The 23693-nt window shown below is 41.1% G+C and overlaps 1 protein-coding gene across 4 annotated transcripts in view; it reads left to right on the forward strand.

The window, feature by feature from the left end:
- The window catches only part of ITPR1 (inositol 1,4,5-trisphosphate receptor type 1), a 353524-nt gene that overhangs the window by 175411 nt on the left and 154420 nt on the right, over positions 1–23693 (forward strand). For 2 of the 4 annotated variants that reach the window (XM_010365717.2, XM_030921842.1), the window contains 15 exons: positions 453–572; positions 1526–1723; positions 3926–4177; positions 4675–4816; positions 5540–5720; positions 7048–7235; positions 8614–8752; positions 9426–9480; positions 11489–11654; positions 11731–11901; positions 12386–12451; positions 13174–13311; positions 16594–16719; positions 19245–19445; positions 21596–21847. In XM_010365717.2, coding sequence (XP_010364019.1) covers positions 453–572; positions 1526–1723; positions 3926–4177; positions 4675–4816; positions 5540–5720; positions 7048–7235; positions 8614–8752; positions 9426–9480; positions 11489–11654; positions 11731–11901; positions 12386–12451; positions 13174–13311; positions 16594–16719; positions 19245–19445; positions 21596–21847 — 2395 coding nt within the window. The remainder of the gene's footprint in view (positions 1–452; positions 573–1525; positions 1724–3925; positions 4178–4674; positions 4817–5539; positions 5721–7047; positions 7236–8613; positions 8753–9425; positions 9481–11488; positions 11655–11730; positions 11902–12385; positions 12452–13173; positions 13312–16593; positions 16720–19244; positions 19446–21595; positions 21848–23693) is intronic. The other 2 variants (XM_030921814.1, XM_030921846.1) reach the window with 1 other exon arrangement.

The following is a 23693-nucleotide window of genomic DNA, read 5'->3' on the forward strand; positions in this document are numbered from 1 at the left end:
TCTGTAGATGAGCCTCAACTAAAGCACAGTGAAATTAGTAATTTCCCCAAATTAATGCTCCGTAGCAGAACTCCACTAATAAGATCCTAACTGGGCTTCCAACGCAGGTAGCCAAACATCAGGGCATTGCCTCTCACCACTGTGGTTCCCCTGGGTCTCCACCACACCTTCCTTATGTAAGCTTCTTTCTTGTCTTATTCCTTCTTCTCACCTTTGCCTCATCACCTCTTCCTTGACCACAACCACTACTGTCTTTCCTTCTTGCTTCCTCTTCCTTCTTTCTAGCATGTGGGTTTCTGGTGGTGCCATAAACACTGGCATCGAGACCTAGAATGCTGCTGTCATGTCTTGGTAAAGATACATTGGACCTGTGCACTTAAGGGAGAGTTGGGCTCCAGGAGCCTAACCTCTGCTCTAGCTATGGAAAATGTTTTGTTTCTGTTTCCATTTAGATTCTTAGATTACCTCTCCGACCTCTGTGTCTCCATGAACAAGTCGATTCCAGTGACCCAGGAGCTAATATGTAAAGCTGTACTGAATCCCACCAATGCTGACATCCTGATTGAGACCAAGTGAGTGGGGAGCCGGGGTTTAGATGGAAAACGTGTGGTTCATTCCGAGTTGGTGCTCATGAGGAATAAAACCTAGCCCTATCGTTTTTTGAGTTGATCTAAAGTCAGCATGGCTGGCATTTGATCTTCCTATTGGAAAAGTCTTGATTAGGAGAATTACTGAATTTGATTTTGGTATGGCCTCCTCTGCATAGTGGTCACTTACTTTGCATACAAGTTTAAAAGTCATGTAAACTCGCTGGGGAGCAGTTTACACAGTTACATTTTAAGAGTTTAAAACTCTTTGTGTGACCATCAATTTAAAATTTCAAATGACATAATTAATATTCAGTGTTAAGATTAAGTCCGTGTTGGGAGGAGTTTTAAATTATTACTGTTCAGAATGTGTTTATTGGTCTGAAGAATTTTTGTTAACAGTAGTAATTCATTTTTGGCAAAGGAACAATTTTCCTGAGAAGTATAGTGCCAGTAATATGGGCAACAATTAAAAAAAAATACTAAATTATGTCCTGAGCTAGTGATACTGCATTGATTCTCATGTATAACTCAGTTTTGGGCTTGGGCTGCTGCAGGCTTTTTCAGTTTAGGTATTTTCACATTTCGGGCGGGGTAATCCTTTGTTGTGGGGCTGTTCTAGGCACTGTAAAATGTTTAGCAGCGTCCCTGGCCCCGACCCACTTAGATGCCAGTAGCACCTCTCCATTTCAGTTGTGACAACCAAAAACCTGTCCAGAGACATTGCCTAATGTCCACTGGGGGCAGCAGCACCACAGTTGAGAACCACTGGGTTACGGTATAAGAAGACATTAATGTCAGGCTCTCTGCGGCTCTGCCCTTGGGTGAAATACAAAACAAAAAGTGGCTTTCCGTGTGTCTTTATGCTGAAAGTGAAGCTAGATATCAAAGTATTAAAAAAAAAAATAGAGCTTTTCCTTCCTCCTCCTCTTTTCCAGGTTGGTTCTTTCTCGTTTTGAGTTTGAAGGCGTTTCTTCCACTGGAGAGAGTGCTCTGGAGGCAGGAGAAGATGAGGAAGAGGTGTGGCTGTTTTGGAGAGACAGCAACAAAGAGATTCGTAGCAAGAGTGTGAGGGAGTTGGCGCAGGACGCTAAAGAAGGGCAGAAGGAAGACCGAGACGTTCTCAGCTACTACAGGTGCGTGGGACATGTGTGGGGCTCAGATTTGGTTGCCCCAAAACAGTGGCACTTAGGAATTTGTTGCTGGTTTGTTGATTACTTCAAGGAATCGCAAGGTGTCATCTTGTGAGATTGTCTTGAAAAAAGCCAGATGTGTATTTTAGGAGTTTAGAGTGTAAGATTTCAGTCAATTGACATCTGGATGTGGCTGGGTCCCAAGAAGGATGAGTGCTCACATCAGTCCCTGGTGATAATTTATCCTTAAGCAGCATGGCCTGTAGATATGGTGGTAGGTATGTAAGAGGCAGGCTTGGGGTGAAATCCTGACCTCTTCACTTAACCAGCTTTTTGACATTGGCCAAGTTTGATTTTATGCTCTAATTTCTTTATCTGCAAAATAAAGGTGATAGTGCCAATCTCACCAAATGTTTATAGACAGAGCCAGAAGATGTATGTATGTATATACACATGTATCTATATACTCATCTACATATCTATTTCTATAACTGCACAAATATATAATAAAAATCATGTGCTTACACTAATACTTCCAATTCCATTCCAGCACCGTGGGGTTTATTCTAGCCTTCATCTTTTCCATTTCATGACTCGTTCTAGCTGCGTGATTCCCTGTATGTTTACCTGTCTGCCCGTTTCCCTGTGTGTACCTGTCTCACCTCTGCCGGCCACCTCCTCAGTCCGCAGTGTCTGCTTGGCTCCAGCTCTGAGACCTGCCAGCCCCGCCACCTGAAGGGAAGGGAAGGGGAAGAAAGAAGGGAAGTGAACCAATAAATACTTTTAAAAGAAAGGGAAAGGGAAGATAAAGCAAGGCTTTTATTAGTTTTTAATAAAATAAATAAAACTTTGCAGATAAAATGGCTTTTCTTGCCTCTTGTATTCTGTTCTCTTTCATTCATATGTGATGTGTGCATCCTATCAACATTGTCTGTGTGCTACATTTGTATGCATCTATAAATCATATGTAGTATGTTATCTCTACTTAAAATTTTATATAAATGATACTGTACTCCAAATATCATTCTACAACTTGCCTTTTTTATTCAGTATGGGTACTGAACATATCTGTGTTAATAGAGGTTGATGTATTTCTTTAATTTGGACTGCTGGATGATATTCTGTTTTATTGATTTATCACATTTTCATCGCTGTTTGATATTTGGTCATATGCCACAGTTCTTCATGTCAGAAAACATCTTCATTCAAATTTTTCTGAGCATATGTATGAGTTTCCATTCCACACTGGGAGGTGGGCTTGGAGCATATTCATATTTTAAGCTTTACTAAGCAATTCTAAATTGGATGTTTCAGTGTACATGCCCACCAGTTGTAGATGACAACCTTTGTTTCTTCATATCTTTGTTAACCTTGAATATCATGATGCTTTTTAATTTTTAGTAATTTTATAAGTGTGAAATAGAGTCATGTCTATACTTGCATTTCCCTGACATCTAATGAGGCTGAGGATGTCTTCACATCATGATTGTTAGAAATACATAGGGTTTTTAAGTTAGAAGGCAATATTTGTTAGTTTGAAAGCCTATGGCTTCCTTGTTATTTCACATTTCAAGCATGTTTACTCTTTCAGTGTTTGATGAATCTTCTCCCAAGTGAATGAGAAAGAGTCCCTTAATTGGTCAAGTTCCAGTTAACAACATTCACTTGCAATTGGATGAAGATGAAAAGTGAGGAGTCTCCTACTTTTGTACATGAAATGTTTTTTTACATGTGTAGGAATTAGAGTGACTTACATGATATAAGATCTTTAAAATGTTATAAAATTTCTAAGTAGGCTTAATATGTGTGATATCTTTAACATTTCCTACATGGTCTTTACTGTATGAAACAGCTGAAGGGATAGAAATAGACAACCATCTTAGGCCTTAGCGTTCCCCATTTATTTTCAAAGTAAACAAAGACCTAATGGAATAAGGTCGTCACAGAATTGCTCCAACACAGCTGGAGAGACACGTGTTCCTGTTGGCTGTCAACCCACACACTATTGCACAGCTTGAACAGTTCTTTTATCTGCTTGGTACCAAAGCCAAAATCCTGGTGTACAAGAGCAATTTAGGGGTGTTGATGTATGAGTTTAGTTGGCCAAATGTCACTCCCATGAAAGTCAGGGCTGCCCAGGCAACCCTGCATTCATCCTGAATGATTTCTGGAGCGTGAGCTGTGTGCCCTTGTTCTTTCCTCTAGATATCAACTGAACCTCTTTGCCAGGATGTGTCTGGACCGGCAATACCTGGCCATCAATGAAATCTCAGGCCAGCTGGATGTCGATCTCATTCTCCGCTGCATGTCTGACGAGAACCTGCCCTATGACCTCAGGGCGTCCTTCTGCCGCCTCATGCTTCACATGCATGTGGACCGAGATCCCCAGGAACAAGTCACCCCCGTGAAATATGCCCGCCTCTGGTCGGAGATTCCCTCGGAGATTGCCATTGATGAGTGAGCCTGGCCCCTGAAAACCTCGCTTTACATTGTTCTGTGCGGCAGTAGATAGCCCCATATAGTCTCATTAAATCTTAGAAGAAAGATGAAGTGTTGTTTTTTTTAGCTTAAAATAAAATTAAATGGATGGCAAATATTTTTTCCTCAAGAATGTAAAAGATGGCATGATCATGTTTTTTATATCATTTATCTCCTCTTTCATTCTGCAAATATTTAAGTGTGTGCTATGTGCCACACTCAAGAAATGCCAAACTCAAGAAATCCATGAACAAACTAGAAAGCAGTCTCTATGCTAGTTGGTGGAAGACAGACAATAGGCAAGATAAACGACTCAAATATATAGTTGGTGATATGTGCTAAGGAGGAAAAAAGTAAAGTAGGGTCAAGGGACACCCAGGGTTAGCAGATGTTGACTTTTGAAGCTGAGTGACCCAGGAAGACCTCTCTGGGAATAACTTGAAATTTTGTTTCCTTTCTTTCTCATTTCTTTTTAGCTATGATAGTAGTGGAGCTTCCAAAGATGAAATTAAGGAGAGATTCGCTCAGACCATGGAGTTTGTGGAGGAGTATTTAAGAGATGTGGTTTGTCAGAGGTTCCCTTTCTCTGATAAGGAGAAAAATAAGCTTACGTTTGAGGTAACTCATGAATGAAATGATCTGTGTGTATTATCTGCCTCTCAGTGGTCATTTTTCTATGGGGCAAATAGAAAATATTTGAGTAATTAGTGATTTTGGTCATGATGCTCTGGTTTTGTGATGGAAAGGAATTCAGCTTGGTTTTGTTCCAGAATAAAATAAAATGGATACCAGTCACATGGCTTAATAGTAGTTATGTTCTTAAAAGAAATACACAAGGTGACTTGAGCCACATAAAATGATAGAACATCACTTTGTATTAAAACTGACAAGGAAGAAACACTGTGTTTGCAATCTGCTATAGATTAATCATTTGCAGAACATAAATCCTTGTTACTTCTGAGTTAACAGTGTTTCTGAGACTACTTTTGCCTTTTAAGAGCTGTATTTCTGAGGATTGCAGAATGTTATTACCTGTGTCCTTGTTGGGAATAACTCTGCTTGCCTTGTGTTAATATTATCCTTGGGAAGCTGTGCAGAGCAAATGATGAGGTCTTTTTTTTTTTTAATTAGTCATCAGAGCAGATCAGTAGCTCTCCATTTCTTATTTTTCCTCCTTATGAAACAAAATGAAAATTTATCAGAAAGTGCAAGGAAAGTACATGCCTTCTCTTACCATAAGGAATGTCCAAGTCTGTCATTTCTAAACTGGTCAACATCAAATGGAATTGAAGGGGGTGCAGTTTATGTAATACCATCTTCTTCTTTTGTTTTATACAATAGGTTGTAAATTTAGCTAGGAATCTCATATACTTTGGTTTCTACAACTTCTCTGACCTTCTACGATTAACTAAGATCCTTCTGGCCATATTGGACTGTGTGCATGTGACGACAATCTTCCCCATTAGCAAGATGGCGAAAGGAGAAGAGAATAAAGGTAACAATGATGTGGAGAAGCTGAAGAGTGAGTATCTGAGGGTGCTCATACATCTGAGAGATGCCCTCCCAGCCTTTCCTGTTACGCTCATGTCATACCCTATGTGTGATGCCACGTCCTTTCTTTGCTCATTCCTTCCCAACTTTTCATCGTGAACATTTTCAAATACTGTGTAAAGAAAAGCTGGAAGAACAGTATGATGGAGTCCCACGCACCCATGACTTTGAGTCAACAGTTATTCACATTTTGCTGTCTTTCCTTTGTATTTATATGTGAGTCATGTGTATATTTTGTTGAACAATTTGAAAGTTACCTAACACTTTGAATGTTTATATAACAAATACATGTCCTGTCATTGTCCTTGACATTCATGAGGCCCTTGGTAATAATATTTGTTTAGGATGTAAGAAAATACAGGCTTGTATCTTGGTAGCTATTTCCACTTTGTGAGTAGGACAATCTGCCTTTGCATGTTTATTTCTTCCTCTGTTTTAGGGTTAGAGTAGGCATATATTGGTATCATGTATCAATTATTGTTAACTGGTCTTCTGCAGCTAGAACAGAAAAAAGTACATTGACTTATCTCTATTTGCTAGGTCTTGTGCTAAGTCATGTTGCATTATACCATTTAGTTCTTTTGTTGAGCTCCTTTATTTCCATTTTATAGATGAGGAGACTGAGCCTCAGAGGTAATATGATGCACCTAAGGTCAAGCAGCATCAGAATCTGTGCCTTGTATATATCTAGTTCTATGCTCATAACAAGCACATAGTTGATGATCAATAAAATTTGGGCAGGGCACGGTGATTCATACCTATAATACTAGCACTTTGGGAGGCTGAAGCAGGAGGATTGCTTGAGGCCAGGAGTTCAAGACCAGCCTGGACAATATAGAGAGAACCTATCTCTACCAAAACAAACAGACAAACAAAAAAATTAGCTGAGTGTGGTGATGTGTGCCAGTAGTCCTAGCTACTTGAGACGTTGAGGCAGAAAGATTGCTTGAGCCCAGAAGTTTGAGGCTGCAGGGAACCATCATTGTGTCACTGCACTCCTGCCTGGGTGATAGAACAAGATCCTGTCTCTAAAGAAAATTTGAAAAAATGAAATTTCATGGGCAAGTTAATACACATAAATGCCCCTCTGGGGATTTCGATGTCCACGATCTTTCTATTGCTCTCAGAAGCCCAGATTTTTGATGTGCATTTACCTTTCCAGGTTTCCAGGGTCCTGAGATTATGTTGGAATAGGGATATGTTAAATAATTTATCTCAAAGAGCCCCTGCCCCTTGACAGATGCCTCCGTGCATTCTCTGGAGACATGGTGACCGTGGTCTGTCCTGGCCTTTCCTAGGCAGTAACGTGATGAGGTCTATTCATGGCGTGGGAGAGCTGATGACCCAGGTGGTGCTCCGGGGAGGAGGCTTTTTGCCTATGACTCCCATGGCCGCTGCCCCTGAAGGCAATGTGAAGCAGGCAGAGCCTGAGAAGGAGGACATCATGGTCATGGACACCAAGCTGAAGATCATTGAGATACTCCAGGTATCCACCAGCTGGAGCTGGGGCAGGGAGGGTGTGTCATAGGGGCACTGTTCAGATCCAGTCCCTCTGTTCTGATGGAGCCCAAGGCTTTCTGGGAAGAAAATGGGAGGAAATTCTTAGCTCATCCCTCCATGTCGTTTATGAGCTGGCTCCTCCTCTATGGAGGCCAAGAAGTCCCCCTGTCTGCCACAGCAAGCTGTGTCCCAGGAAAGCCAGTGGTGTGATTCAACCTGAGTCCCACGGCTGAGAACCAGGGGAGCTGAAGGTATAAGTCTCAGTCTGAGGCCAAAGGCCCGAGAACCTGGAGCTCTGATAGGCAGGAGAAGATGAGTGTCCCAGCTCCAAAACAGGTGGATTCGGTCTTCCTCCACCTTTTGGCTCTATCCAGGCCCTCCATGGATTGAATGGTGTCCACTCACACTGGGTGAGAGCAGATCTTCTTTACTCAGTTCACTGATTGAAATGTCAATCTGTTCTGGAAACCCCCTCATAGATGTACCCAGAAATAAGGTTGTACCAGCTATCTAGGACCCGGTCAAGTTGGCATCTAAAATTAACCATCATAGTTACTTTTGTACAACACTGAGTTTGAGGCCCTGGGAAGATAGCAAATAGGATGTCCAACAGACAGTAGTAGGACACATTCACTGAGAGCATGGAGGCAGGCAAGAGATCTCTCTCCCTCCGGAAGAGGTGACAGCCCTTGGACTGGGAAAAGTTGCTGGGAGGGCTAAGCAGAGACAAGGGGAGAATGGAAGGAAGAATGTGAGTGAGATCCCTACATGATGTCAGCTGCTTGATCTTTCTTTTTAGTTCTAGCAGTAATCCTGGGAAAAGCAACCCTGTGTTGGAATAGAGGGTAAGGGAATACAGGAGGCAAAAGAAGAGGGTGTCCAAGAGTTTGTACCCAAACCAGGGGAAACAACCAGAAATAGGAAATAGGAACCAAGCTAATTTTCCATAGTAAAAACAAATTTTTTTTTGCTAATTATATTAAATCCAAAGCAGGCAACTTTACTCTTCTCAGTGTTAGGCCCAGAGTTGGCATTCAGTACTTACTGAAATAGAGTCTTGTGTGTTATAGACTCCATTTATGGAGCCAGGAGTGAGTGATTTAGTGTTCTAATTGTTAAATTAATTGCCAGGATGCTGAAGTTTACACTAGAGGCTAAGGTGCTATGGGCAGACTTCATATGCCCCATGGAAGTCTGCTGTTGTTAAAATGAGTGTTGAAATCTAAGCCAAATATTTGGCTCGCTTAGTGCTTAAGGTAATTGATGGAGCTGATACCAGGCCCTGCCAGTGTGTGGTGGCTTGGCAGAATCAAGGTGGTATGTTAATGTAACCAATCTGTTTCCATTTCCACTTGAATCTTTAGTTTATTTTGAATGTGAGGTTGGATTATAGGATCTCCTGCCTCCTGTGTATATTTAAGCGAGAGTTTGATGAAAGCAATTCCCAGACTTCAGAAACATCCTCCGGAAACAGCAGCCAAGAAGGGCCAAGTAATGTACCAGGTTAGTGATTCAGAATGGAATTTCAGCCATAGAATGGGACCTGGCTCTAAGGAAAATGGGAGAGAGCAAACAGTATCTTCTAGAAAAAGGGTAAAAATGGTTTTGATTATTGTGCCAGGGCATCCTCCTGGCACTTATTCTTTTTGAGCAGGGGAATAATTGACAGAGCCCAGATTCCTTCTGAGTTGGATCTTGTTTCCTTCCATCTTGGAGTGTCTTAATCATGCGACAGTTGAGGTTTCCAGCGTTGTGGTTACCCACCCCCCCCCCCCCAAAAATACCAAAATAAAAACAATAACAAAAAACTCTCCGGGAGACCTCTTGTCCGCTAGCAGCTTTTACTCATGTTGGAAGCTGCTCCCTGCCCAGGAACTAGTGGTGAAGGGAGAGGTAGTAGTAGAAATAATCCCATCTACCAAACCCAAGCTTCCATGAGTGAGATCATCACTCTCCTTTACCAGGGGACCATGCAGTGAGGGAGGAAGGGGCAGGAATGTGGAATATGGGGTTAACGTCATCTGGGTTAGTCACTCTGTGTAGCTTTGCAATATAATGTCCTGGAAGATTTGGGGTTAACGCAACTAGATTTACCCTGCAAAACTTAGGTATGAGTTCACTGGCAGCATGTTTGCAGGCCTTCCTGCATCTGAAGTGATATGTTCTAACTTTTCAGGTGCTCTTGACTTTGAACACATTGAAGAACAAGCAGAAGGCATCTTTGGAGGAAGGAAAGTATATTTTCAGTTACTGTTTTGTAGGTGGTTCTACAGTTGGGAAGTCTGCTCTTCCAGAGCTCTCGGAGGCCTTCCCTTTATTACGTTAGTAAATGTTTAGTCTCTGGGCTTAGGTTGTTTTGGTGCTATCTTTGGAACTGTTAGTACTCAAGTCAGAGTTATCTCAGTTGGCTTGATTGGGAGGAGGGAAAGAGAGATAGAGAGTATGTGAGAGAGTGTGTGTGTGTGTGTGTGTGTGTGTGTGTGTGTGTGTGTGTGTGTTTGTCCCACCTAGGACAGAAAGGATTTAAGGAGATTTCCCAGAATACCTACATTACAAGATTATTTTTACATAGTGAGGAAATGCAATCAAAAGAAAGAAAGAGAGAGGGGCTCAAAACAGAGTGAAGTTAGTAAGATCATGTCCTGCTACTGGGCTGTAATTTTATCCCTGAGCTCCTTACAGGCTATGCAACAAAAAAAGCAAAATCTGTTCTTTCATGATTTCTAATATTAATGTATGAGCCCCTTTAAAAAATACCACACTGGTCAATTTTGACATAAGACATTATTATAATCATGGAACCCTTATACCTACAAGGATAAAATTTGGTATAAACACCCTATGCATGTAGTTCTTATAATTAGCACACTTGGTTTGATTATTTCTTTATAACATATTACTCCAAAAAACTTAAGGATTCAAACAACCACCATTTTATTAATACCTCTCACAGCCCTGTGGCTTGATTAAGCTGGATGGTTCTTCTGCTGGTGGTCACTGTTGAGTCTGTCATACTGTAGTGAGGTGGTAACTGGGCTGGCACATCCAAGTTGCACTCACATTTCTGACACTATAGCAGAGATGCCTGCAAGGCCAGGACTTCTTTCTCTCTCTGTCCATGTGGATAACTTGGGCTTCTTTTCAGCATGGTGGCTGACTCAAAGAGCAAATGTTCTAAGAGGACAAGCCAACAGTATGCAAGTGCTAATTGGGCCTCTGCTTGCATTGCATTTCCTAGTATCTTATTGTTCAAGCAAATCCCGTGGCCAAGCTCAGTGTCAGTGTGGGAGGGGACTATATAAGGGTTTGAATACTTTGTTGGGGCCCACCAGTGTTAATAGTCTACCTTCATGCTTAATATAAAACCTGTGAAATTTGACTTAGCAACATTATGTACTATGATGGAAGATGTTTTTCTGAAACTTAAACAAGGTGTTGTGAGTTTATCTTAATACAGGTTCCATGTGCTGTGTGATCACTCAGCTCTCCCGCCATTTTCCTCATATTAAACAGCACTGAAACCTTCACACCTTTTTGGAATACACAGCATGAATACAGTATTTATAAAGTCCTCTCTGTGCTTTTCTTATTAGCCAGCAACCATGAAGGTTCCACCATTTGTCGTTCATTTGACTCTAAACCCGATATAGGTGCAGACCCAATAATTGACTGGCAGTGCTCAGTTATGGAGTAGTCTGCCATTTGATCTAGTTTATGCTTATTAATATTTAATATAGTCAAGCATGGTGGTGCATACCTGTAGTCCCAACTGCTCAGCGTGCTGAGGCAGGAGGATCATTTGAGCATAGGAGTTTGAATTCCGCCTGGGCAACATAGCAAGACCTCATCTCTAAAAAAAAAAAAAAAAAAATACATAAACTAATAAGAGAAACACATCCTCTTGCAGTTCTCAGACCACATATGAAGCCCAGCAGAACACCCTATGTAGATGTTGAGAATCTGGTTCTGATGCTAGTCTTGTCACTTTAGGAGGGGAGGGACTTTGGCTTAAAATTTGACTTATCTTTTATTATGACATCTTACTTGTCTCCTCACCTCACAATATAGTTGAAGATGAAGCAAGGCTGTATTGTTAAAGGAGCTAATGAAAAGTGAAATTGCTTGTCTGGAGATCATAGTGCTAGAAATCTAACTAGGTTAGGTGCATCTGGGTCCAAGGTATGTGAGAGGAGGCATTTGTGATTCATTTGGTCTTTCCCCCTCCTTGTACTCCTTTAGCGAGGAGAACACTCCACTGGACTTGGACGATCACGGCGGCAGAACCTTTCTCCGTGTCTTGCTCCACCTGACAATGCATGACTACCCACCCCTGGTGTCCGGGGCCCTGCAGCTCCTCTTCCGACACTTTAGCCAGAGGCAGGAGGTGCTCCAGGCCTTCAAACAGGTAGCTCAGGTCACCCACGTGTGTGTTGTCTGTCCAAGAAGCTGTTGTGTGCACCTAATGGATTGCATTCATTAAGGTTCAACTGCTGGTTACCAGCCAAGATGTGGACAACTACAAACAGATCAAACAAGACTTGGATCAACTGAGATCCATCGTGGAAAAGTCAGAGCTTTGGGTGTACAAAGGGCAGGGCCCTGATGAAACCATGGATGGTGCATCTGGCGAAAATGAACATAAGAAAACGGAGGTGAGTGAAACACAGGTTAGGCTGCCAAAGTAGATGGATGGGCTTGTCAAAACTAGTGAGCATCGTCCTCCGGTTTTAGGTATAAATGTGATAGAATGGGATTTATTTTCAAGAGATCTGCTTGTTAAGTCGCAAAGATCACAGCTGTTGGCCTAGGAAATAAGCTACGAATCAGAGTTTAGCTATGTCTCCCGTGCAGCCTCAGACTGTGTAGAAGAGACTTCGACATTGAGTGAATTAGCACCAGGTTTCCCTTACAGACCCACTTGGGAATCGACCTGTTCTCTAGCCGTGGCCCAGCCCACTATCCCCTCCCAAGGAAACCCATAGCAAGTAGGTAGATGAGTGGGGCATAAACCCAGCATGACTATTGGAAAACAGTGCAGAACTCCCTTTCTTTCATAAAGGTTGATGCTAGCTGTAACAAACTGACAGGTAGCCCATGAGTTGTACAGATCACATTTGTGTTCACTTTGGTTCCTAGGAGGGAAATAACAAGTCACAAAAGCATGAAAGCACCAGCAGCTACAACTACAGAGTGGTCAAAGAGGTAAGCTCCTCCCCCACCACTGTTTTTCCCTTCTTTATGAATTCTCTAAGGAGCTTTAGTTTGTGATAGTCAAGTTGAAGGTACACACATTTGAGCTTTTTTCTTTGTGTGGTTTAACAGGGAGAAAGTAGAGCTCAGAGGTTAAGCTCATGGGTTTCGCCATCAGAGCTGGGCTCCACACCCAGCTGTTCTTATTATTATTTGTGTCCTCAGCTTCCTCACTGTTTATAGGTGCCAGCTTTTATAGGCACCACATATTTCTGAAGCTTTACAATTGAAGGAAGGACTAATTGAGAAAACTGTCAGGGGTCATCTAAGTGCCTGGCACACAGCGTCCCCACTGAGAGCTGTAGTTCTTTAGAAACCTTTGCGTAAGCTGGTTCATACTGGGAGGCTGGGAGCTTTGTGTGTTTTACCCCCGAACGAACTCTTTCCAGGGTCTCAGCAATGATGCCAGGTCATTTCCATTTTAAGCGATGTCTCTGAAACTTGTCCCACTGGTTGTTGAAGCCATTATCCCCTGCTTATTCTGAAAGACGTGCCCTTAGTCTTATGGATTTGGCTTGATGGAATCAACAGAAATGCCACATACTGAAGGAATTTCGTTGTGGTTTTTAATGCATTATAATCCCCTTTGCCTCCCTGCCCACCACCACCCCCTGCAATCTTTTTTCCAGCTGTAGTTCCTAGTTTTCTGAGACTGATTCCTTTCTTTCTACTAGATTTTGATTCGGCTCAGCAAACTCTGTGTTCAGGAGAGTGCCTCGGTGAGAAAGAGCAGGAAGCAGCAGCAGCGTCTGCTCCGGAACATGGGCGCGCACGCCGTGGTGCTGGAGCTGCTGCAGATTCCCTATGAGAAGGTGAGTGGGGCCTCACGCTCAACAGCTGCTCCCAGGATGGGGCGGATCCTTGGGTTTCACCAAACCCTTCACATCTGGATATTGTTGGTGAAGAAACGCATCCAGTGTGACTATTGTGACTACAAAGCAATTTCAGGTATTGATATGAAACAGAGCATCTGAAAAATAAAGTACAGTCACCCGTCAATAATCCTCATCCCCAGTTTTAAGATTCTGTAAAGAAAGAGAGTCCATTTATTCTCCATACTCCCAAGCCACACTGGATAGAGACATCTTAGTCTGTGTCAGAGCTTAGACCTCTGTCTACCCACGGGTTGGTGTGTTTCAATTTCATTTGCAATGTGACTCAAGCAATTTAAGTAACACCAGCTGTTAAGTGCATGTGGGAACATGGGATGTGCCCACTTTTGAGGTCCTCACTAAGATGCTGACATCTGCTTAAGTATTTGGATTTATCAGGTGATGCTTTGATGTAGGTCTTTTCTGTTGTTGGAAGTTGTACTTTGCCTCTAATTTTTCACATAAGTATTTGTCATTGATACATATTTGATTTACAGAGGCAGGAGCAGGCTGACAGTGCTTTGAGTGAATGTAGGCTGACAAGACGCTTATGAAGTCATTCGTTGAAGCCTACAAGACCCACTGGGATATTTGTGTGGTGCCCACTTGACAGATGAGGAGACTGAGGCTTGGGGGGGGCGTTTAGAGGTAAAGGGCTCAGACTCAGGTCTCTTGAGTTGACTATTAACTGCTAGAGAGACTGATTTGCTAGAGAAGAGTCACCTGATGAAGGCTCATTTCTAGGTGCTTGCAGGGTGCCAGGTGCTATGCGGAGGCCTTTATACATATTATTAGCTCATGCCATCCTCAAGACACATGGATGAGATGGGTGGTGCTATCTTCAGCCCCATTTTAGATGAGAGAGCTGCATGGATGGCACAGTAGCTTGCATGGATGGCACAGCTATGTGCAGTGAAACTGACTCCACTTCACTGTGGAGCTGGGGCCTGCTGCCTTCCCTGTGCCTGTCGCTTTTCATTCTAGGAAATTTCTTGCAAAAGGAACCTCCTCCTCAGTCATGGGGACCATATGAATTGGGCAGGTCAGGCCTTTCAATAGCTACAAATACAGTCCAAGCGTAATCCCTGTCATACGTATAATACATAGCTAACTTGCAGTTGATACAGATGTGCATATCATCCAAACTTTGCCTATCATTTAGACTAGAACCAACAAGCTGATCTACCTCCTCGTGTGTAAGGAATGCGAGGGGATCATTTACTGACCGTAGTGTTGTCTCATAATATCATCAGTTTCCCTAATGAGTGCCATGCCTTCATAGAGCAGGATTAATCTACAGGTAACCAGATGTGGTTGGAATTGGTGACTCAAAGGCAGAATATCATGTGTCTGTGTGTATATGTGTGTGTGCACATGCACGCTTTTATTTACTTTTGGATGGGCACGGACTTCCAAAGAATGGTGAGGGAATCCTCCACAGGTAACCTCTTGTGACTTGATGTCTTTGGGGCTTGCTTGCCTTGGAAAAATCCACTTCACACCACAAAGGTTCTTCACTTAGCTTGTGCACAGCAGATTCCTTTTATACAGAAGAACTGGAGACATGTAGAACTATTTAAGGTGACTGCTGTCAACCAGCAGTGGCTGTCTGTCCCAAGCCCTCTGATTTCTTAGAGCTAGAAGGTTCACCACTCCTCCTGTTAATAAGGGACAAATGTAATCCACATTATGTTGTCCTGGGACTTGCTATTAATGTCCTTTTAAATTCTCCTCTGTTTTGGTTTGATTGTCAAAGCTGGGAGCTCACCCTCCTCCCACAGCTCTGTTTTATCACAGAATTATTTTTCTAGACCAGGGGTTAGCAAACTACAGGCATGGGCCAAATCTAATCCACCACCCGTTTTGAACAGCATATCAGCTAAGAATGGTTATTACATTTTAAAATAGTCACATAAGTACCTATATAACGTCCTTGATATTCCCTCTATACCCACAAAGCCCAAAGTATGTGCTGCCTTGCCCTTTAAGAAAAAGTTTGGTGACCTCAGTCTAGCCCGGAACCAATAGCTAACATTTACAGAGTAATCACTGTCTAAGCACTTCATGTGACTTTTCTCATTTAATCTTCATAGCAATCATATGAAGTGTGCACTTTTGTTATCTCCTTTTCATGGATGAGTAAACAGCAACACTGAGAGACTAAGAAATGTGCTTCAGGTCACACAGCCAGGAAGTTGGAGATCTGGGATAAGAGGAACAGTAGTCGGGTTTGGGGACCTGCATTCCTACCTGCTATCCTCTCTTGCCTCTGAAATGAGGTGATAGCTGTGAAGATTTAGGAAGACTATTGTGGGCTGTAAAATATGAAGGATGATTTCCATTTTAGAAATTCTTGTTCTGTTTTTACTTTCTTAAATGTTTGCTTGTTTAGAATTGGACACAATGGTCATGGGTTTTATAGAATTGGCTTCTTATGGAATATTTAACTCTACAAATACTGAGTTTATGCTATTAATGTATGAATCAGATAATCCAACCATGTGAAATGCCAGGGAGGGTATTATCACCATTTTGCAGATGGGAAAACTAAGTCTGAGGTTAAAAATTGTACTTGAGATGATAAAGGAGTTATGGCAGGCACAGTTGCTCTAATGTATAATCTAAGTAGATTTCCAGTTTGCCATGTGAGCTGATGGCAAAAGTTAATGTCTAATAGGTTGGACAACTTAAAAAGGTGAACCCAAGAGGGAAAATGACTACTCAGCATCAGTGAGGAAGTCAGCCCCTGTTCTGTTGTCAGTCCCTTTGTTTATTTTTAAAATTTCTATTATTTTTATTTTTTATTAGAGATGGGGGTCTCACTGTGTTGGCCAGGCTGTTCTCAAACTCCTGCCCTCTAGTGATTCATCCAAAGGGGTAGGATTACAGGGATGAGCCACTGTGCCCAGCCAGTCCCTGTCTTTAGAAGTAGGGGATTCAGAAGTTTCAGTCCTTGCTAGATAATGGACTTGTGCATGCCTTCTATTAGCCTTCACTCTGCAGTGCTCCCTCCCACCCAAATAAGATCTTCACTTTCATCAGTGAGCATAGACAAGTTACTGGCTTCTTTTCAGAGTCAGCAGTGTATCCCCTCAATATTTACCCACAACAGGCCCCCAGTAAACACCTTCTGACTCCCACGTTAGCAGGAGGTGTTGGGTATAGGAGAAGCTGGTCTCCTGGCCCAGCAATCAGTGCTTTTATCTCTCTCCTCCCACACAGGCCGAAGATACCAAGATGCAAGAGATAATGAGGCTGGCTCATGAATTTTTGCAGAATTTCTGTGCAGGCAACCAGCAGAATCAAGCTTTGCTACATAAACACATAAACCTGTTTCTCAACCCAGGGGTAAGACTTGAGGCCAGTCTCCAAATCTGTAGAGGGAGGAGGGCAGGGAAGAGGGAGGAGGAACAGCTTGTTCTTTGGCTGTTGTGGCTTCTGGGGCTTATTATAATGCAACATTCATTCCAAAGGGGAACATTTTCATCACTTATCAGGAGGACATAAATACTCATCTTTTGGGGATGGAATGGCAGGAGTTGGGGAGGGGAAAAGGAGGAAGGTGAGATAGATAAAGTAAGATAAGATACATATCTCTATTTTCCTAGTCAAGTCCTTCATTGTATCAAACTCCAGCAATACAGAAGTGCTGAATCTCCTGCCACATCTTCCTGAGGTCATGTGTAGAGTTTTCTGTGGCTATATATACTATAGTATCTCCATATCAAACATATCTATAATACATCTTAGTTTGTTAAATATATTTCTGAAAGTATATTAAATGTATTATGGGTTTTGTAAAGAAAAATGATGCACTCTACACATTGTCTTGTGTTCTGCTTTTCTCACTTACCACATTATGGCTGCCTTTGCAAATCAGAGAGATATAAATTTTTCTCATTCTTTTGATGGCTAAATGACATTCCATAGAATGGCTGTAACTTTTAAAAAACCATTCTCATATTAATGGACAGTTAGGCAATGTCTGATTTTTAGCTTTGTAAACAGTACTGCAAAGGACATCTTTGTGCATGTGCACACTCACTCAGTAGTACTGCTAACACTTTCCAGAAAAAGGAGTGCTGAATTGTAGGATTAATATAGGTTGAGCATCCCAGATCTGAAAATCTGAAATCTGAAACGCTCCAAAATTCAAAACTTTTGAGTGCCAGTGTGATGCTCAAAGGAAATACTCATTGGAGCATTTCAGATTTTAGATGTTTGGATTTGGGATGCTCAACCAGGAGACAATAATGCAAATATTCCCAAATCCAAAATGTGAAATCCTTGTGCTCCCAAGCATTTTGGATAAGAGATAGTCAACCTGTGTTCCCTTGGTGTCATGTTAAAAGAAAGAAAAGTCAAAAGATAAAAGGATTAAATCCTCCACCTCACCCCAAACGTAAAACTCAATAACTATGGGTAAAAAGTGAAAAATAAACCTTCTAGAAGGTAATATGCATGGCTGTGTGGTAAGCAAAATTTTCTTACAAGGTATGCAAAGAACACTAATTATTTTTGAAAATTGATAAATTGGACTTATTTTAAGAACTTCTGTTTGTCCACTGACACCATTAAGAGCATCCAAAGGCAAGGCAGAGAGTAAGAGACATTTGCAATGCACGTTCTCAACAAAGAATTCGTATCCAGAATGTACATAACACACTCAAAAAAGTCACTAAGGAAAAGTTGACCTTTTAAAAATAGGCCAGGTGTGGTGGCTGGTGCCTATAATCCTAGCACTTTGGGAGGCCAAGGCAGGCAGATCACTTGAGGTCAGGAGTTTGAGACCAGCCTGGCCAACATGGTGAAACCTTGTCTCTATTAAAAATACAAAAATTAGCTGGGTATGATGGTGAGCACCTGTAATTCCAGCTACTTGGAGGCTGAGGCAGGAAAATAGCTTGAACTCAGGAGGTGGAGGTTGCAGTGAACCGAGATTGCACCACTACACTCCAGCCTGGGTGACAGAGAAAGACTCTATCTCAAATAAATAAATAAATAAATAAATAAATAAATAAATAAATAAATATGTAAAGGCAAAAAACTTGAACAGACACCCTGTTGGAGAGGATATCCAAATGGCCAATAAATGTGACAAAGTGTTCAGCATGATTAGACATTAGAGAAATGCAAATTAAGTTATGTTTAGCCACAGTAAGCTGTGGCTAAAATTTAACAGACTGACAATACTAAGTGTTGACAAGGATAGGAACAGCTGGAATGTAGAATGCAAGTTGTTAACATCTTTTGAAAGCTGTCAGTATCTTCTAAAGCCAAACATACTCATACTTTGCGACCCAGCAATTCTATTCTTGGACCCAACAGAAGTATGGGTTTAAGTACACCAGAAGGCATCTGTAAGAATGTTCACAGCAACTCTAGTATTTGTAATACTAGTAATGTTTCTATCTATTAAAACTGGATCCTACTCCAAATGTCCTTCAACCATAGAATAAAGATATTGTCATATATTCATGCAATACAACTTATATATCAGTGAAAAAGAGTGCAAGAGGTTTAAGAACAGGCAAAACTAATCTAGTTATACAAGTCAAAATAGTAGTTAAATTGTGAGATAAGGCATAAAGGAGACCTGTTTTGTTTCTTGATCTGGGTGCTCAAGGTCCCTTTGTAATCTGTTCAGCTGAATGCTAATGAGTTGTTTATTTTTCTGTATGTTTATTTATATGTCAATGAAAAAAGCTTACTAAAAAGGTAGTGCAGAAGCAAGAATGAGAGAAATCTATCTTCATGGGTTTAAATGCTTCTCTTGTGTGTGTTTTCAGTGAACTCTTCTTTTTCTCACTTTTTAATCTGTTCTATCAGCTTTTTGACCTGTCCCTGTGCTCTTTTCCTCACTCTTGTGTCAGATCCTGGAGGCAGTAACCATGCAGCACATCTTCATGAACAATTTCCAGCTTTGCAGTGAGATCAACGAGAGAGTCGTTCAGCACTTCGTTCACTGCATAGAGACTCACGGTCGGAACGTCCAGTATATAAAGTTCTTACAGACAATTGTCAAGGCAGAAGGGAAATTTATTAAAAAATGCCAAGACATGGTTATGGCTGAGGTGATTGTTATATATTCTATATACCTCCATCTGGTGTTCTGTAGAAATTTTAAAATTATTTAATCTTATCTGTATGAACTTGCACCCTCTTCAGGAGCCATACAGAAGGACAGAAAGTAATTGTGTGTGCATATGTGTGTGTCATCTCTTGTGTGAGCTTAAGTTGTAGATATAGACAAGAATCTGATCTGATATTTCATAGCAACCAGTTTGCTCTAAGGAAGGATGGCTTGGATTTTTCTGACAGGGGACAGAAAGAGGAATAAGGAACTGAATTATAGGGAATGGAGATAAAATGTAGTCAGGACCCAATGAGCCAGAACAACTTCCATTCTTGTGGATTATGAATTTTTTTAAATTTTTCACATAATTAATTAGATTGAAAAAATTTTGCCTGATGCTTCTTGAGGAGCAGTTGGTCTATGCAATCAAGGAAAAGTCTTACTTGGTTTATTACGGATTCACTTTGATTTACAATCTTGTCTATGTATATGGTTCCATTGGCAGGGAGGGTAGTGTGATTAAGAGTTGGGGCCAGCATGGTGGCTCATGCCTGTAATCTCAGCTCTTTGGGAGGCTGAGGCAGGAGGATCACTTGAGGCCAGGAGTGCGAGACCAGCCTGGGCAAGATAGTAAGACCCTTGTTTCTACAAAAAATTTAAAAAATTAACTGAGTGTAGTGGCATGTGCCTGTAGTCCCAGTTACAGAGGAAGATCCCTTGAGCCCAGGAGTTTGAGGTTGCAGTGAGCTATGATGGCACCCACTATACTCCAGCCTGGGCAAAAGAATGAGACATTGTCTCTTAGAAAAAAAAAAAAGGAGAGAATCGGCTCAACCTGGGATACAAATGTCACCTGAACCCCTTCACCGTAGGGTGCCATGAGATACGTTACTTGACCTCTCAACTCCTCAGTGAACTTTTCTATAAAATGAAGATACAGCAGATTTCACTTTAAAGAGTTGATATGCGGAGTAAATGAGATAACGATGATATTAATGCCTAACACTTTTTGGAAGGCTGCCGTACTCTAGGCACAGTCCTAAGCAATTTGTCTATAATTATTTATTTAATATACATAGTACTGTGAGTTAGCTATTGTATTTGTCCCGGTTTCACAGATGAAGAAACTGAGATACAGTGAAGTTAGGAAGTTCATCTAAAGAGTTTATCTTGGTATCTGACATCTAATAATTAGAGCTCATAAGGGTTAGTCATTAGTAAGTATTGACCATGTTTATTTTGACTTCTGTGCCAGCCCTCTCAGTTTTTTTGTACTTCATGTACTGCTGATGAAATTGATTTATTCTTAAATAGATTTGCAAGAAGCCACATCTTAGAGGACAAGTTATAAACAGGAGTACCTCAACCTTTTGAAGAGTAAGTGTGGAGAGGAAGGCATATCTTAATTAAAAGTAATATGTGATTGAAGAGATAAGATGGCAGATGAAAGAATTGTAAAGGGGATACATTGTAAAGCATAAAAATAAGATGGAGGCAGGGCACACTGGCTCACACCTATAATCCCAGCACTTTGGGAGGCCGAGGCGGGTGAATCACCTGAGGTTCAGAGTTCGAGACCAGCCTAGCCAACATGGAGAAACCCCGTCTCTACTAAAAATACAAAATTAGCCACGCATGGTGGTGCATCCCTGTAATCCCAGCTACTCAGGAGGCTGAAGCAGGGAGAATTGCTTGAACCAACCCGAGAGGCGGAGGTTGCAGTGAGCCGAGATCATGCCATTGCACTCCAGCCTGGGCAACAAGAGTGAAACTCCATCTTGGAAAAAAAAAAAAAAAAGATGGAAACATTTAAAAAGAAATATCATAGCCTAATTGGTAGTTTTGGAAATACAAGTGCAAGCTTGCAATCTCTATTTCCACTTGATACATTAATGCTGGTATGCAGACTTTCTCTCCCCCTAATAGCTTTTTAGGGCCAGTGTGGTATTTCTGTATCTGTGGACTAAAATTATGATGCTGAAGATTTCTAGTTGTTCAGTTATATAAATGGACGAAGTCAAAATAGGTAAGACTGATTTGGGAAGATAAATGCTAACAGAACCTCTCTCTTTCTCTGTGAATAGATTTTTTTCACGCTGCCCCACCCCTACAAGCTTGTAATCTAAACCCACCCTGTTCTTTATGTAGCTGGTCAATTCAGGAGAGGATGTCCTCGTGTTCTACAACGACAGAGCCTCTTTCCAGACTCTGATCCAGATGATGCGGTCAGAGCGGGATCGGATGGATGAGAACAGCCCTCTCATGTACCACATCCACTTGGTCGAGCTTCTGGCTGTGTGCACAGAGGGTAAGAATGTCTACACAGAGATCAAGTGCAACTCCCTGCTCCCTCTGGATGACATCGTTCGCGTGGTGACCCATGAGGACTGCATCCCTGAGGTGAGCGAGCCCCGCCTGGCTGTGCCCTTCTCGTCCCTATGTGGTGCCTTCTGTCGTGGCTCACTGGGAGACATCATGGTGGCTGGCCTTGGGGAGCCCTAACGGTTCTGAAAGCTGCAGCTCATTTTGTAGTGGGATTTCAGTTCCCTAAAACATGTTCTCGAGCATTGATTTTGCATAAAAGGAACACGAGAGAAGTTAGTCATTCCTTCTGTATCTTTAAGAAGAGTGAGGAAAAAAGCTTCAGCTCTGTGGAACTAATTTAGCCTGTTGAGCAAAGGGGATGTGACCTGAATGAACTTCTCAAAAATGTGACGAAAAGTAGGTTGAGATCTAGATAGTATGATTGTTAAGACTTAGTAAGTTAATTCTTTAAAACAAAAACCCTTACTACAGAAATAATGGCCATTACAAAAAATTTAGGAACTACAGACAATCAATTAAAAAATAATAATAATGAATCCCTAAGTTTTGAAGTTAATCCTTCCAGGCTTCCTTTTTTCCTACTCATAGATTATATTGATTAATAATGAAAAAATGGATTGTAAAGTATATATTTCATGATTTATAAAGTATATATTTTATGATATATAAAGTATATTGTAAAGTATATATTATATGTTTGACAATGTGTAATAGTTTGTAGTACACATTTATATTACATTAAATATATATGACACATATATATTGTTTTTAGGTTTTTTTGAAAAGCTAATAACAGTCATGTGTCGCTTAGTGGTGGGGATATGTTTTGAGAAATGCATTCTTAGTTGATTTCCTCATTGTGCAAACATCGTACAGCACACTTACGCAAACCTAGATGGCACAGCCTGCTACACACCTCGGCTATATGGTCCGGCCTCTTGCTCCCAGGCTACAAACATGCACAACATGTGGCTGTCTCAGTACTGAAGACAATTATAACACAATTGTATTTATGTATCTAAACATTGAAAAGTTCCAGTAAAAATTGGGTATTATAATCTTATGGGTCTCTGTTGTGTATGAGACCCATCATTGACCAAAATGTCATTATTCAGTACCTGACCATACTCTTTGAAAAGTTCAAAAATCAAAGACTGTAAATTTAGGGGTAAACCATGAAAAGTCTTATAATCTGTTTTCCCACCCACCCTACAGAAAATAATTTATTATGTTCTTGTGTATTTTTCTAGAATTTTGCACATAAACACATATATTATATATACTTTACTCCCCCCCCCCGTTTTTTTAAATGCAAAAGATGATACTTTAGGTACACAGTTCTGTACCTTAACACTGTAACTTCTCTTCATACCAGTTCATAAAGAGATGTCAGATTGTTTTTACAGTTGCATAAAATTCCATTGTATGGATGTACTGTCATGGCCCTTTGTGTTTAACTAATTTATGATATAATGAGATAGTAATGAATAATCGCTCTAATAAGAAAGCAATGAGATTGCATTTTTTTCACAGTCTTGGCCACAGTATATTATCAAACTTTTGGATTCTCATATATCTGGCAGGTGAAAATGGTCATTTCAACGAAGTTTTAATTTACATTTCTCTTGTTATGGATAAAGAAGGTAGAGTTATAACTAGCATTAGGGATGAGAGAAGCATAGTGTTATAACAAGCATTAGTTTGTTTTTTACCCTTTTTTATTTGAAATACAACAGAAATGCAAAAAAGTACATAAATCTCAATTGTATACTAAAGGAACAATAGAACAATTATAAAGAGAACAGCTTTGTAATTGCCACCCAGGTCAAGAAATATGCAAAAACCTCCCCCATTCCCCTTTCCTGTCCTCACCTCCCCCAAGGGCTGTCTCCTGAGGATAACCACAAGCTGACTTTTATGT

Source organism: Rhinopithecus roxellana, chromosome 1, assembly GCF_007565055.1.
Source record: "Rhinopithecus roxellana isolate Shanxi Qingling chromosome 1, ASM756505v1, whole genome shotgun sequence".
Taxonomy (NCBI): Eukaryota; Metazoa; Chordata; class Mammalia; order Primates; family Cercopithecidae; genus Rhinopithecus; species Rhinopithecus roxellana.